At 47.1% G+C, this 12,693-nt stretch overlaps 1 protein-coding gene across 2 annotated transcripts in view; it reads right to left on the bottom strand.

The window, feature by feature from the left end:
* The window catches only part of DNAAF1 (dynein axonemal assembly factor 1), a 63,422-nt gene that overhangs the window by 14,874 nt on the left and 35,855 nt on the right, over positions 1-12,693 (bottom strand). The window contains exon 8 of one of the 2 annotated variants that reach the window (XM_073659610.1): positions 1,088-1,360. The exons of the other annotated variant lie outside the window; for it this stretch is intronic. Coding sequence (XP_073515711.1) covers positions 1,088-1,360 — 273 coding nt within the window. The remainder of the gene's footprint in view (positions 1-1,087; positions 1,361-12,693) is intronic. 2 annotated transcript variants of the gene reach the window in all.

Here is a 12,693-nt window from a genome sequence, read left to right as displayed (position 1 = left end):
GAGAGCGCTGTCGGGGAGACAAAGTGCCTTGTTCTCCACGTGCTTTAGCCAGCGATACTAACGGGCATTTAACTGCACGATCCCTATAATAAACAACTTTCACTCTGCCGGCTTGATATATGGAGCAGCATTGACCGCGTGCAGATTCTCTACACGTAACCCGAGTGAGAACGCTGTGGGGAAGAGAGTGAGCCTTGATCTCTATGCGAAGCTAACGATACACACTAACGGCATGTTTAATCTCTGCAATAAATAACTATGACTGCAAGCAGACCACTCGCACACAGCTAGACTGTGTATGCAGTGGATGCAAGTTCAGCCATATAGCTGTTTCTTTAATTTTACCTATAGCAGTGAGATCGCACAAATACAATACTTCATCTCTCTATGAATATGATTAATAACCCACTAATAGTGCAGAGAATATAGAAGCCATAAGAGGCTCATTAGTGGAGAATTAATCATTACTCTTCACATCCTTATGGCATCTGATATATGGAATTTATAAGAATTTAATTTTCTGACAGAGAGTGTTGGGATACCTGGGACACATTATTTACAATAAGCCAGCCAATAATTATAGGGACATCGGCTGTGGACAATTTATTCTTGTGTCTTCACATTTGAAATAAGTAATTTGTGGGCTAGAACTGCTTAAAATTATACAGCAGTAGCCCTATATACATCATTTGATGTATGAATATTCATTCACAAACAGTTTTTATATAATGAGAGTTTTTTTAAATTATATTAATAAAAGTTAAATTTTATTCACACACCTTTTCTAGCTTTATACCCCTCCCAATTTATATTAGCTGAATTTAGAGCTTGGCAGCCCCTAGGGAATGAAAGAATCGGCAATCGAATATGCGGAATGCTGATCTATCGTAATGGGGATTAAAGTCCCCCATTCTGCTTATCAATGTGGGTCCCAGCGTTCAGACCCCTACCAATGAATAGGTGATAACTTGTTTTCACTGTACAACCACTTTAAATTAGCCATAATTCTTATCGCCATATTGTCACCAGAAGTTATGATGCCCTGCAGTCGTTGCTCATCCATTGTGTAGTCATTCATTTTGCTTACCATGTGTGACACAGCCAGATTCTGCATCCACAACCAATAATCGGCCCTGATTCCCAGCATTGCTGCCTCTTTCTGTAATTGTGTGCTGATCGGGATCCATGTTATGAGACATCTCAACCTTCAGAATCTGGATGGGAGGACCTATTGTTGTGTCAGGGCTTATATTAGTGGTCAACTCTTCACAGGCCTCAAAAGTCTTTTCAACAAATCTTTGGATTTTCTCTTGAGACTCTTCATTTCTGCAGTGTTTTTCTTCTGCTGTTTGCTGATTTCCTAAACATAGAACATGCGAGGGGACATGAGTTTCCATTTTGGAAGACGACTAATACCGGCGTCCCTGCATGCCTTAGCTCCTATCTCCCAGCAGGGATGCCGACTTACTCACCACCCAGGCCACCCTGTCATGTCCTCTGCTCTCATGTCCCAGAAATCTTGTGTTCCCAGCCAATAGATAGGAGGCACTTAGTACTTAAGGCACCTCCACCTGTAGCTAGCAGTCAACTAGCTGCAAGCCCGTTGTCAGGTCCCTGAACCTGCATCTGTTCTAGTATGCATTCCAGTCTGATCTGTATCTGTACTTTAAACCTGAATCCGCACCTGCGGTACCTGAACCAGAAACCATACCTGCAGTACCTGATCCCGAATCCGCATCTGCGGTACCTGATCCCGAATCCACATCTGTGGTACCTGATCCTGAAACCGCACCTGTGGTACCTGATCCTGAAACCGCACCTGCGGTACCTGATCCTGAAACCGCACCTGCGGTACCCGATCCTGAAACCGCACCTGCGGTACCTGATCCTGAAACCGCACCTGCGGTACCTGATCCAGAAACTGCACCTGGGGTACCTGAGCCCGAAGCCGCTCCGGCGGTATGTGAGCCTGAAAAAGCATCTGCGGTATCTGAGCCTGAAACGGCTCCAGCGGTACGTAAACCTGTACCTGTGCTTACTACCATGTCCCGTCTGTACTAGCACTACTATTCGTTACACCATTATCCGGTCACACCTTGGACTTTGAGTCTGTGTATAGTGTCCTGACCTGTGGGGTCAGCTGCTGCGGCTGCGGGATCTGTCCTGGAGTAGTACCTGGCGTCCACCTGGGCCCAAGACTAACCACACCAACAGGGGCTCTAGTGAAAACCCAGGTGGTTGCCTAGCTACGCCCCTCCAGGCTCTCCCCGGTCCGTGGTGAGGTGGGTGCACGATCCGGGTGTGTTACAAAGACTCTTTATTCTATATGGAAAGGTTTAAACCTTTATGACAGATACTTCAAGTTTAATCTATCTAGACAGATGATATCAGCATGGTACCATCGGTGGGGTTCATAAATTGTGACCCCCAATGCTCGCTATTATGTAGGTATGTCATGCACCCTCATTAGGCTTTTAATTAGGAGATTTCATTGAAGTCATTTCTATTTTATTAGGATGAACAGTAATCTGTGTCCCTTCCGTTTAGGGCACGTGCAGAACAGCTATTTTCGGTCCGAGTGCTATCCGCATCCATCTCCCTTTTTACACCCACATAAAATTAACTGTTTTTCTCTCATGTATCATCCGTGTTGCCGCCATTTCTTTTCTTATATTTTTGTAAAAACTTAGCAATGGATCAGTTGAAAACAGATGAAACTCTGTAGTAAAAGTCTGTCTTCTGTGTTCCATCCATTTTACATGGACTCCATAGATTTTAAAGTTAATCTGACAGCAGGTTTTTGCTATGTAATCTGATGGTAGCATTAGATATTGATTAAAACACAGATTTCAATGATGTGTCACATGTCTGGCTGTATGCTGTTGTTTACTTACAGTGAAGGTTTTATCACCTGGTGATTGCCTGGACTACAACAGCTCTCACATAGTAGTCTGACTCCGCCCCCTCCTGTGATAAGCAGCTCACTGTCTATAGACTATGTACATATAAAGCCTGGTGTTGGCGAAGTTAGCTTTCTCAGCTCTGCTGCATTGCTACATCTAAGAACTCTGTGTCACAACTGCTGTACCCAGTAAACTAATTGATATATCGCTGGAATCATGGTCTCTGCCCCTACATCATGCTCCTCTCAGATGAGGTAGCAAAAACCTGCAGACAGATTCCCTTTAATGACTGAGTCTGATACACAAAATTGGATGAGAACAGGATCTGCTCCGAGTCTCACAGACCGGTCATGGATGTGTGTATAGATCAATGAAGCTGTATCTGTCCATGTGCTGTCTAAGAAAAAAAACAGACAGTACCAGGATGTATCGCACAAATGTGTGAATGCAGCCTTAGAAATGGTGCATAATCAGAAGAAAATGCAGCAGCCATTAACATGGTGTGGAAATCTCTGTACTAAAAGTGCAGGTGAAATACAAGTGCTTCTCACAAAATTAGAATATCATCAAAAAGTTACATTTATTTCAGTTCTTCAATACAAAAAGTGAAATTCATATATTATATAGTCATTACACACAGAGTGATCTATTTCAAGTGTTTATTTCAGTTAATGTTGATGATTATGGCTTACAGCCAATGAAAACACAAAAGTCATTATCTCAGTAAATTAGAATACTTTATAACACCAGCTTGAAAAACCTTTTTAAAATCCGAAATATATATTCAGTAAATGCACTCAATACTTGGTCGGGGCTCCTTTTGCATCAATTACTGCATCAATGCGGCGAGGCATGGAGACGATCAGCCTGTGGCAATGATGAGGTGTTATGGAAGCCCAGGTTGCTTTGATAGCAGCCTTCATCTCGTCTGCATTGTTGGCTCTGGTGTCTCTCATCTTCCTCTTGACAATACCCCATAGATTCTCTATAGGGTTAAGGTCAGGCGAGTTTGCTGGCCAATCAAGCACAGTGATACTGTTGTTTTTACACCAGGTATTGGTACTTCTGGCAGTGTGGACTGGTGCCAAGTACTGCTGGAGAATGACATTTCCATCTCCAAAAAGCTTGTCGGCAGAGGGAAGCATGAAGTGCCCTAAAATTTCCTGGTAGACGACTGCGCTGACTTTGGTCTTGATAAAACACAGTGGACCTACACCAGCAGATGACATGGCTCCCCAAACCATCACTGATGGTGAAAACTTCACACTAGACCTCAAGCAGCTTGGAATGTGGCCTCTCCACTCTTCCTCCAGACTCTGGGACCTTGATTTCCAAATGAAATGCAAAATTTACTTTCATCTGATAACAACTAGTGTTCAGCCACCCCCGTAGTGTTCGAGTTCGGTTCGGTTCGTAGAACACCCTTGTGTTCGCCGAACTGTTCGTCAAACTGTTCGTCGAACACCTTCGAACACCGTTAAAACCAATGGCAGGCAAACAAAAACACATAGAAACACATAGAAAACACCTTCAAAGGTGTCCAAAAGCTGACAAACTGCTCAGAAGACATAACTAACACATAGAAAAGTGACAAGTACATATAGTCATGCGAAAAGAAAAGACGTGGAGGAGTAAAAGGAGGGGAAGACACAGATATAGGCATGTCATGCCCTTCTAAAATCCAAAAAGTGAGAAGCCGACACGGCCAGTCCGTTCCTGCCCGTGCCACTTCCGTGTCGCCGGGTTTGTGCCAGAACCGCGGTGGACCCTGACGGCCAGCCCCCCTCTCCCAATACTGGTGCCTGTCCGCTGGTGGGTCGAGCGAGCCCCCCTGTGGTGGAGGCAGCTCTAAGCTTTTTCATTTAAATTGTCTCTCGAATTTGAATGAATACACTTTAAATCCTTTTACAAGGATCTATTGGAGGGCAAGTCTCATGCCAGCAGCCGCGTAATTCCAGCTCCAGTAGCGTCCACTAAAGCTGCTGCAGTTAAAAAGCTTTTATAAGGATCGAGCTCGGCTGTCCACCGCAAGGCATCCTACCGCCAGTCCCAGCCCCTATGCCTTGGGGTGCCTCCTGATGCTCTTCACTGAGTATCCTGTGGTCCCGAAGCATTTCCTTTGAAAAAATTAAGTGTCCAAACTACAGGTGGTGTAGCTTGCTTAACAGCCGGGATAATCCACTGACTAGCAGACACTGCTACTAGGCACAAAGTATTTCCTGGGCTAGATGCAGTTAAAAATTTGTAATTAGATACTCTCGTTGGATGCTGAGAAAGCATTCCATAGAGTCTCCTGGCACGCCATATATTATTCTCTTAAAAAGCAGGGGGGGGGGTCTAGGGGACCCTTTTATAGCCAAAATCACGGCCCTGTATCGCAATACGTCACCTAGGCTGAAGATAAATGGAACTGTAGCACCCTGAGGGCTCGGTTGCTGCAGAGGTATTGCACCTCACCCAGAGGTGTGATATCTCACTCTCAGGTAAGGATGGAGTGTGGATCAGGACCCGACACCTGCATGCATTACACCACATTGCCGTGGGGCAGGGCGACCAATATGCCCCTGAGATGGGCACGACAGTCCCTGTCCCTGGCTGGAGTGGGGGGAGGGAACACTGAGGAAGGGGAACCCTGTAGTGCAGGAGCAGGGAGGAAGCAGTTCCTGGGTGCATTGAGAAGGGAGTATAAAAGGTGGGCACCATCTTAGTTCAGTGCAGAGAAGTCTGAGCACAAGTGACAGGGAGCAGGGGCTCTTGCATGAGCTCTGCTCCGGAGGCGGGCCTAGTAACAGAGGCCCAGGCCTGGAAGAGGGAGAAGGAAGGAAGAGGAGCGGAGAAGGCTCCAGGAACGAGGAAAGAAGGGATTCCAGGGGTGCGCATGGGTGAGTCGCCACCGCACGCCCGAATCCACCTGCGTGGAGGGGTCAGGCCAAAGGGGGAGACAGGTCCCGGAAACTAGTGGAGGCGGGAAACGACCCTCAGCTAGAAACCGGAGGCTGTGACATTTTATGTGGCGCAGCCCCTCGCTACACCCGCTAGGAAGGCACCACATAGGGTCAGGGAAACTGGCGCCAAGTTTACCAAGAGGAGGCCCGAGGCAGCCGGACAGAAGGGTTGGTAAGAAAGGCCAGACAAAGGACACACAAAGGGGGTCCTGTGAAGCGCTCCAAAGTTATCTGGGAGTTGTCTGAGCCCCTCACCTGGTGAGCACAGTACGACGTGGGCAGCCGTTACCTGCAGAAGTGGTCTGGATAATAAGAACTGTGAGTAAAGGCCCTGGACTGCATCACTGACTCCGTGTCGTTACTGCTGCTGCCCTGCACCATCACCCCCATCCTCCGCATACACTGCCCTGAGACTATACTCCTCCCGTGGGGAGTTATGCTACGCTCTGCTGCACCCACAACACCAGCCTCAGGGGTCTGCCCTGCAGCGGCGGTTCACTCTGACCGCAATCCACGGGTGGCGTAGTCGGACATTTAAACATCAAAACCACATAAATAGTTCCGCCACTGCTTTGACCGCCCTGAGCCACGGAACCGGGTCGCAACAACGGAGACTACAACAACCAGCATCCTCCTAAAAAGGGTCCGGCTCCGGGTGTCCCAAGGCCCAGGGCGCGCGTCAGAACATTTTCATCACCTTTCATAATCACTAATGGGACAAGGCAGAGATGTCCTCTGTCCCCTCTCTTATACATCCTAGTGACGGAGCACCTGCTCTCATCAATTCGCCATTACCCCAATATTTGGTGGATTGATGTGGGAGGCACCGAGTACAAGTGCTCTCTATTTGCTGATGATGTTCTAGTATATATCACTCAATCACAAATATCCATCCCTGCTGTTATGGCTGAAATAGATCACTTTGTTACATGGTCAAATTTTAAAATCAATGCAGCAAAGTCTGAGGCCCTCGATGTCTCCCTCCCCAAATCCATACAGGATTCCATCCAGTCCAACTTTCCCTTTGCCTGGCCCTCACAGGGTATCAAATACTTAGGAATTCCTATTCATAGAGACCTCTCCCGTCTATGTTATCTTAATTTTGGGCCCTTTATTGAACAACTCCATACAGACCATGGTTGGCAAGTTAGAACTGTAAGATTCACTACGTGAACCACTGGTGTTTTGTGGAAAAGCACATGTACACTGTGTTCCAAATTATTATGCAAAAAGTGTTTAAGAGTGATAAGGGAAGAATTTGTTTGTTTATCAGTTAAACTCATTGATGGTGATGTGTGTCAGGGCTCTTTATATCACTGTAAGCAATTGCAGACACCTGTGCTAATTAGTTTGGCAGGTGTGTCCAATGAAAGGCAAGACTACTTAAGAAGGCTGTCCCACACTATTAAGCAGCCTACATTTTCTGCCAAAATGGGAAAGAATAAGGATGTGTCGGCTGCTGAGAAGCAACAAATTGTGGAGTGTTTAGGTCAAGGCATGACTACAATCAACATTGTGCGATGATCAGGATGAAGTGTCTTGGCAATCAAGAAGTATATAGCTGATTCACAGTACACACGTGTGCGTGCTGATAAGGGCAAATTGAGGACTCTACCCTACAGGCAATTACGTCAGGTTAAAAGAGCAGCGGCAAAAAAGCCTTGTCATAGCAGCAGACAAGTTTTTGAAGCTGCTGGTGCCTCCAACGTCCCCCGAACAACAAGATGCAGGGTCCTTCAGAGGTTTGCAGCTGTGCGTACGCCATCCTGTCGACCTCCTCTATCCACTTCACACAAGCAGAAACGGCTCCAGTGGGCCAAACATTACATGAAGACTGATTTCAAAACTGTTTTGTTCACGGATGAGTGCCGTGCAACGCTCGATGGTCCAGATGGATGGAGTGGAGGATGGCTGGTTGATGGACACCCCACGCAAACACGGCTACAGCGCCAACAAGGAGGAGGTGGAGTAATGTTTTGGGCTGGAATCATGGGGAGAGAGATTGTCGGCCCCTTTAGGATCCCTGAAGGGGTAAAGATGAACTCCATAATGTATGTGGAGTTTCTCAAACAGCACTTCCTGCCATCGTTCAAGAAGAAGAACCGTGTATTCCACAGCAAGATAATTTTTATGCATGATAATGCACTGTCTCATGCTGCACATAAACATCTGCATCTCTGGCTAATATGGGCATAAAAGGGGACAAACTTATGGTGTGACCCCCATGCTCCCCTGACCTCTACCCCATTCAGAACCTCTGGAGCATCATCAAAAGGAGTGTCTATGATGGCGGGAGGCAGTTCACATCTAAGCAACAGCTCTGGGAGGGTATTCTGTCCTCATGCAAAACAATTGAAGCAGAAACCATCCAAAACCTGACAAATTCAATGGACGAGAGAGTTCAGAAGCTCCTTTCGAACAAGGGGTCCTATGTGCAAATGTAACATCACCTAGAATAAAGTTTTGAGTTGAAAACTGTTTGATTTCAGTTTGTAATAACCTGCTAATGCTTATGATTTCAAAAATGACCATTTTTTTGGTCTTTATTAAAATGAAAAGGTTGATCGAAGAGTGTGGAGGATCTAAGAGTGTGGCAACTCAGTAGTCAGGATTACTTCGAATTCTGACAATCTGAGGGTCATGTTGCAGGTAGTGCAGCAAGAAGGCACTTATGTGTCTTGCGCATCTCGGAGCCCCAAAATTATTTTCCGGGCTAGATGTAGCTAAAAATTATTATTAATTTTAAATCTGGTGGAGCTTAGTATAGATGGCCTAATAGAATCAGTACTGCACACTGCAACAAAGCCCAAATTATTTTCCAGCCAAGATACAGATAAACATGATTAGTAATTTTAAATCTGGTGGAGCTTAGTATAGATGGCCTAATAGAATCAGTACTGCACACTGCTACAAAGCCCAAATTATTTTCCAGCCAAGATACAGATAAACATGATTAGTAATTTTAAATCTGGTGGAGCTTAATATAGATGGCCTAATAGAATCAGTGCTGCACACTGCTACAAAGCCCAAATTATTTTCCAGCCAAGATACAGATAAACATGATTAGTAATTTTAAATCTGGTGGAGCTTAGTATAGATGGCCTAATAGAATCAGTACTGCACACTGCTACAAAGCCCAAATTATTTTCCAGCCAAGATACAGATAAACATGATTAGTAATTTTAAATCTGGTGGAGCTTAGTATAGATGGCCTATTAGAAACAGTGCTGCACACTGCTACAAAGCCCAAATTATTTTCCAGCCAAGATACAGATAAACATGATTAGTAATTTGAAAGCTTAAAACGGTTGGTGAGGTGATTTTAACCAATCATCAAGCTTTTACACTCCCCAGGATGACACAGGGGTAGAAAAGTCGTTTCGGATCCATGATTTGTTCATCTTTATGAACGTGAGTCTGTCTACATTATCAGTGGAGAGCCGCGTGCGCTTATCTGTCAGCACACCACCAGCAGTGCTGAACAGACGTTCAGACAGAAAGCTGGCTGCGGGGCATGACAAGATCTCCAAGGCGTAAGTGGCTAGCTCCGGCCATTTATCTAGATTGGAAGCCCAAAAAGAGCAAGGGTCCAGTGACACAGTCATGGCTTCAATGTTTACTTGGAGATACTCCTGTACCATCGTCTCTAGGCGTTGACTATGTGTCAGACTTCTTGTCTCCTGTGGCCTTGCAAAGGATGGGCTAAAAAAGTGGTGAAATGATTCCGCAAAATTGATGTTACCAGCAGATACTGTGGTTCTGTTACGGTTTGAGTGCTGAACACTTGACGGTCCCACGGTTGGCAAGTTGGAACTGTGAGATTCACTACGTGCACCACTGGTGTTTTGTGGAAAAGCACATGTAAGATTCTGCAACAGTCTCTGCTGATACTCCTGCATGCGTGCATCCCTTTCTATGGCAGGAATAATTTCTGCAAATTTACTTTTGTACCGGGGATCTAACAGTGTGGCAACCCAGTAGTCAGGATTATTTCTAATTCTCACAATTCGAGGGTCATGTTGCAGGTAGTGCAGCAAGAAGGCACTCATGTGTCTTGCGCATCCAGGAGCACCAAGTCCCTGTTGTGTTGGTGGCGAGGTAACAATCATGCTTCCTTCCTCTGTCCTCTCCCCCCAACCTCGCACAACAGAAATGTGATCAAGGTCTCCCTCATCTGATGAGTCTTCCATCAGTTCGTCCTCCACTTCTTCCTGGGCTCCTGCACCTTCCTCACTAGTTTGGCTGCTACCATGCGCCCTGGTAAAACCATCTCCCCCACCCTCACATGCCTGCCGCCTTGGTGCTGCCGACCGTCTGAACCTTGCAGATGTTAGCCCTTCCGCATACAACTCCTCCTCCTCTACTTCCTCCACCTCCTCTTGTGCCGCCACCTGACTCTGAATTCTGTTTAACGTGTGCTCCAGCATGTAAATCACCGGAATAGTCATGCTGATAATGGCATCGTCAGCACTAAACATCTTCGTCGCCATTTCAAACCTGTGCAGAAGGGTGCATAGGTCCCTGATCTGAGACCACTCCTCCAGCGTGATTTGCCCCACCTCTGAATCTCGTTGGCCCAGGCTATACGTCAGAACGTATTGCACCAGGGATTGTCGGTGCTGCCACAGTCGCTGCAACATGTGCAGAGTTGAATTCCACCGGGTAGGCACATCGCATTTTAGCCGGTGAAGTGGCAGGCCCAACGACTTCTGTAGAGATGTAAGTCGCTGAGCTGCGGGATGCGAACGGCGGAAGTGAGCACACAGCGACCGTGCCCTCTGCAGAAGGCCATCTAGTCCGGGATAGTGGTCTAAAAATTGCTGGACAACCAGGTTCAACACGTGAGCCATACAAGGCATGTGTGTGACATTGCCCCGGCGAAGGGCCGCACCCAGGTTTGCAGCATTGTCACACACGGCCTTCCCTGGTTTCAGGTCCAGTGGAGACAACCATTCATGAAATTGGTTCTCCAGAGCTGACCACAACTCCTCAGCTGTGTGACTCACATTTCCCAGACATTTCAAAGAAAAAACCGCCTCATGACGTTGAGCCCTACTGCCAGCATAGTAATCAGGTGTGCAGGATCCCTTCTGCGCAGTTAGAAAGCTTGTGGCATGACCAGACAGGCTTTGGGTGCAGGTGGAGGACCGAGAGGAGGTTGAGAAGGCAGAAGCAGTGGAGGAACTTTGAGATAAAGAGGATTGACGCACAACTCGTGGGGACGGCAAGACTTGGACAGCAGCCCCTTGTCCTGCTGTCACCATAGTTACCCAGTGCCCAGTCAGCGACATGTAACCCCCCTGTCCATGCCTACTCGTCCAAGTGTCTGTGGTGAAATGCACCCTGTCACACACAGAGTTTCTCAAAGAAGCGGTGATGTTGTGTGCGACATGCTGGTGGAGCGCAGGCACACCTTTCTTTGAGAAGTAGTGCCGACTGGGCATCCGGTACTGGGGCACTGCGACGGACATAAGGTCTCGAAAATCCTCTGTGTCCACTAGGTGGAAAGGCAGCATTTCTGTAGCCAAGAGCTTGCAGATGGTGAAATTCAACCTCTTAGCTTTCTCATGGCTAGGAGGAAATGGTCTTTTACTTGTCCACATCTGAGGGACCGAGGGCAGGCTATTGTGCTTAGACGGGGTTGATAAGGGTGTCCCCGGCAAACTGCCGGTCTGTGAGGAAGATGCAGGCGGACATGTTAGGTTGCCTTGATCCAAAGGTGGTGCTATCGATGTCGGACAGCGCTCAACACCAGCAGGTGTTACCACCTCCAAAGAAAATGATGACCTGCCAATCACGCTGGCTGTTGCGGGTAAAGAGGTGGCAGGTCTGCGTCCCAAAACAGGTATGACTACTGTCCCCCCAGTCACAGAGGATGAAGAAGCCGCGGATGCACAAGACATGGCAGACGGTGGTTGGCCCGGCCGGCTAGGCCGCATTGTAGCACAGTGAGCTTCCCACTGCAACTTATGCTTCATGTCCATGTGCCGGTTCATGCATGAAGTACTCAAACTATGTATTTTTTGGCCTCTACTTAGCTTTTGCTGACAAATGTTACAGATAACACGAGTTGGGTCATATTTATCGATCTGAAAAAATGCCCAGGCTATGCAAGGCTTAGCACCCATGCGACCTGAAGAGCCACCACGACTTGTGGTGAGAGGCAGAGTTGTGTTTGAGGATGCAGTTGTTGACGTGCTTCCAGTACTACGTCTCTGTCCAGGAAGGAGCAACCTGACCTCGTCGTCACTAGCATTCTCCTCCACCTCCTCTGCTGACCTCATCTCTTGGCTGACTGTGGGTTGACAGTAAGTGGGATCTCCAACCTCATCATCATCACCCTGTGCGTTATCACACCCGTCGTCCTCAGAGCCAACCTGTTCCTGCCCTGACAAAAAACTAAAGTTGTCGCTCCAATCAGGTATTTGAGTCTCATCATCGTCTTCCTTATTGTCTCCACCAACAGGAGTTACAGTTTGGGAACGAGGATCTACATTATGGTCAGAACCTTCTGCGTCTGGTCCTGGATCCGACTCATAAAGATTATGGGCATCAGTGCAGATCATTTCCTCGTCTGGATTCACAGAAGCGCTGGAGCCGACCTTTGATTCCCAGGCTATAGTATGAGTAAACAGCTCTGCAGACTCAACCATCTGTTCTACCTCATACTCAGACGGGCAGCTGGAGATTTGGGAGCTGTGAGGAAGCAAGTGCGATTGGGGTGACACCTTTGAGGACTGGAGTATTTGTGATGTTGAAGTTGATGTGGAGGAGAGCCCACTTAAAGGAGCACTTGATATCCGTTGAAGCACCTGCTGTTTTTGTGCCTCATCTGGAATTTGTAG

The sequence above is a fragment of the Phyllobates terribilis genome, unplaced genomic scaffold (genome assembly GCF_046119375.1).
Source record: "Phyllobates terribilis strain yellow unplaced genomic scaffold, ASM4611937v1 Scaffold_13__5_contigs__length_258822181, whole genome shotgun sequence".
In the NCBI taxonomy this organism is placed as follows: Eukaryota; Metazoa; Chordata; class Amphibia; order Anura; family Dendrobatidae; genus Phyllobates; species Phyllobates terribilis.
This window is presented reverse-complemented; position numbering and strand designations above follow the sequence as displayed.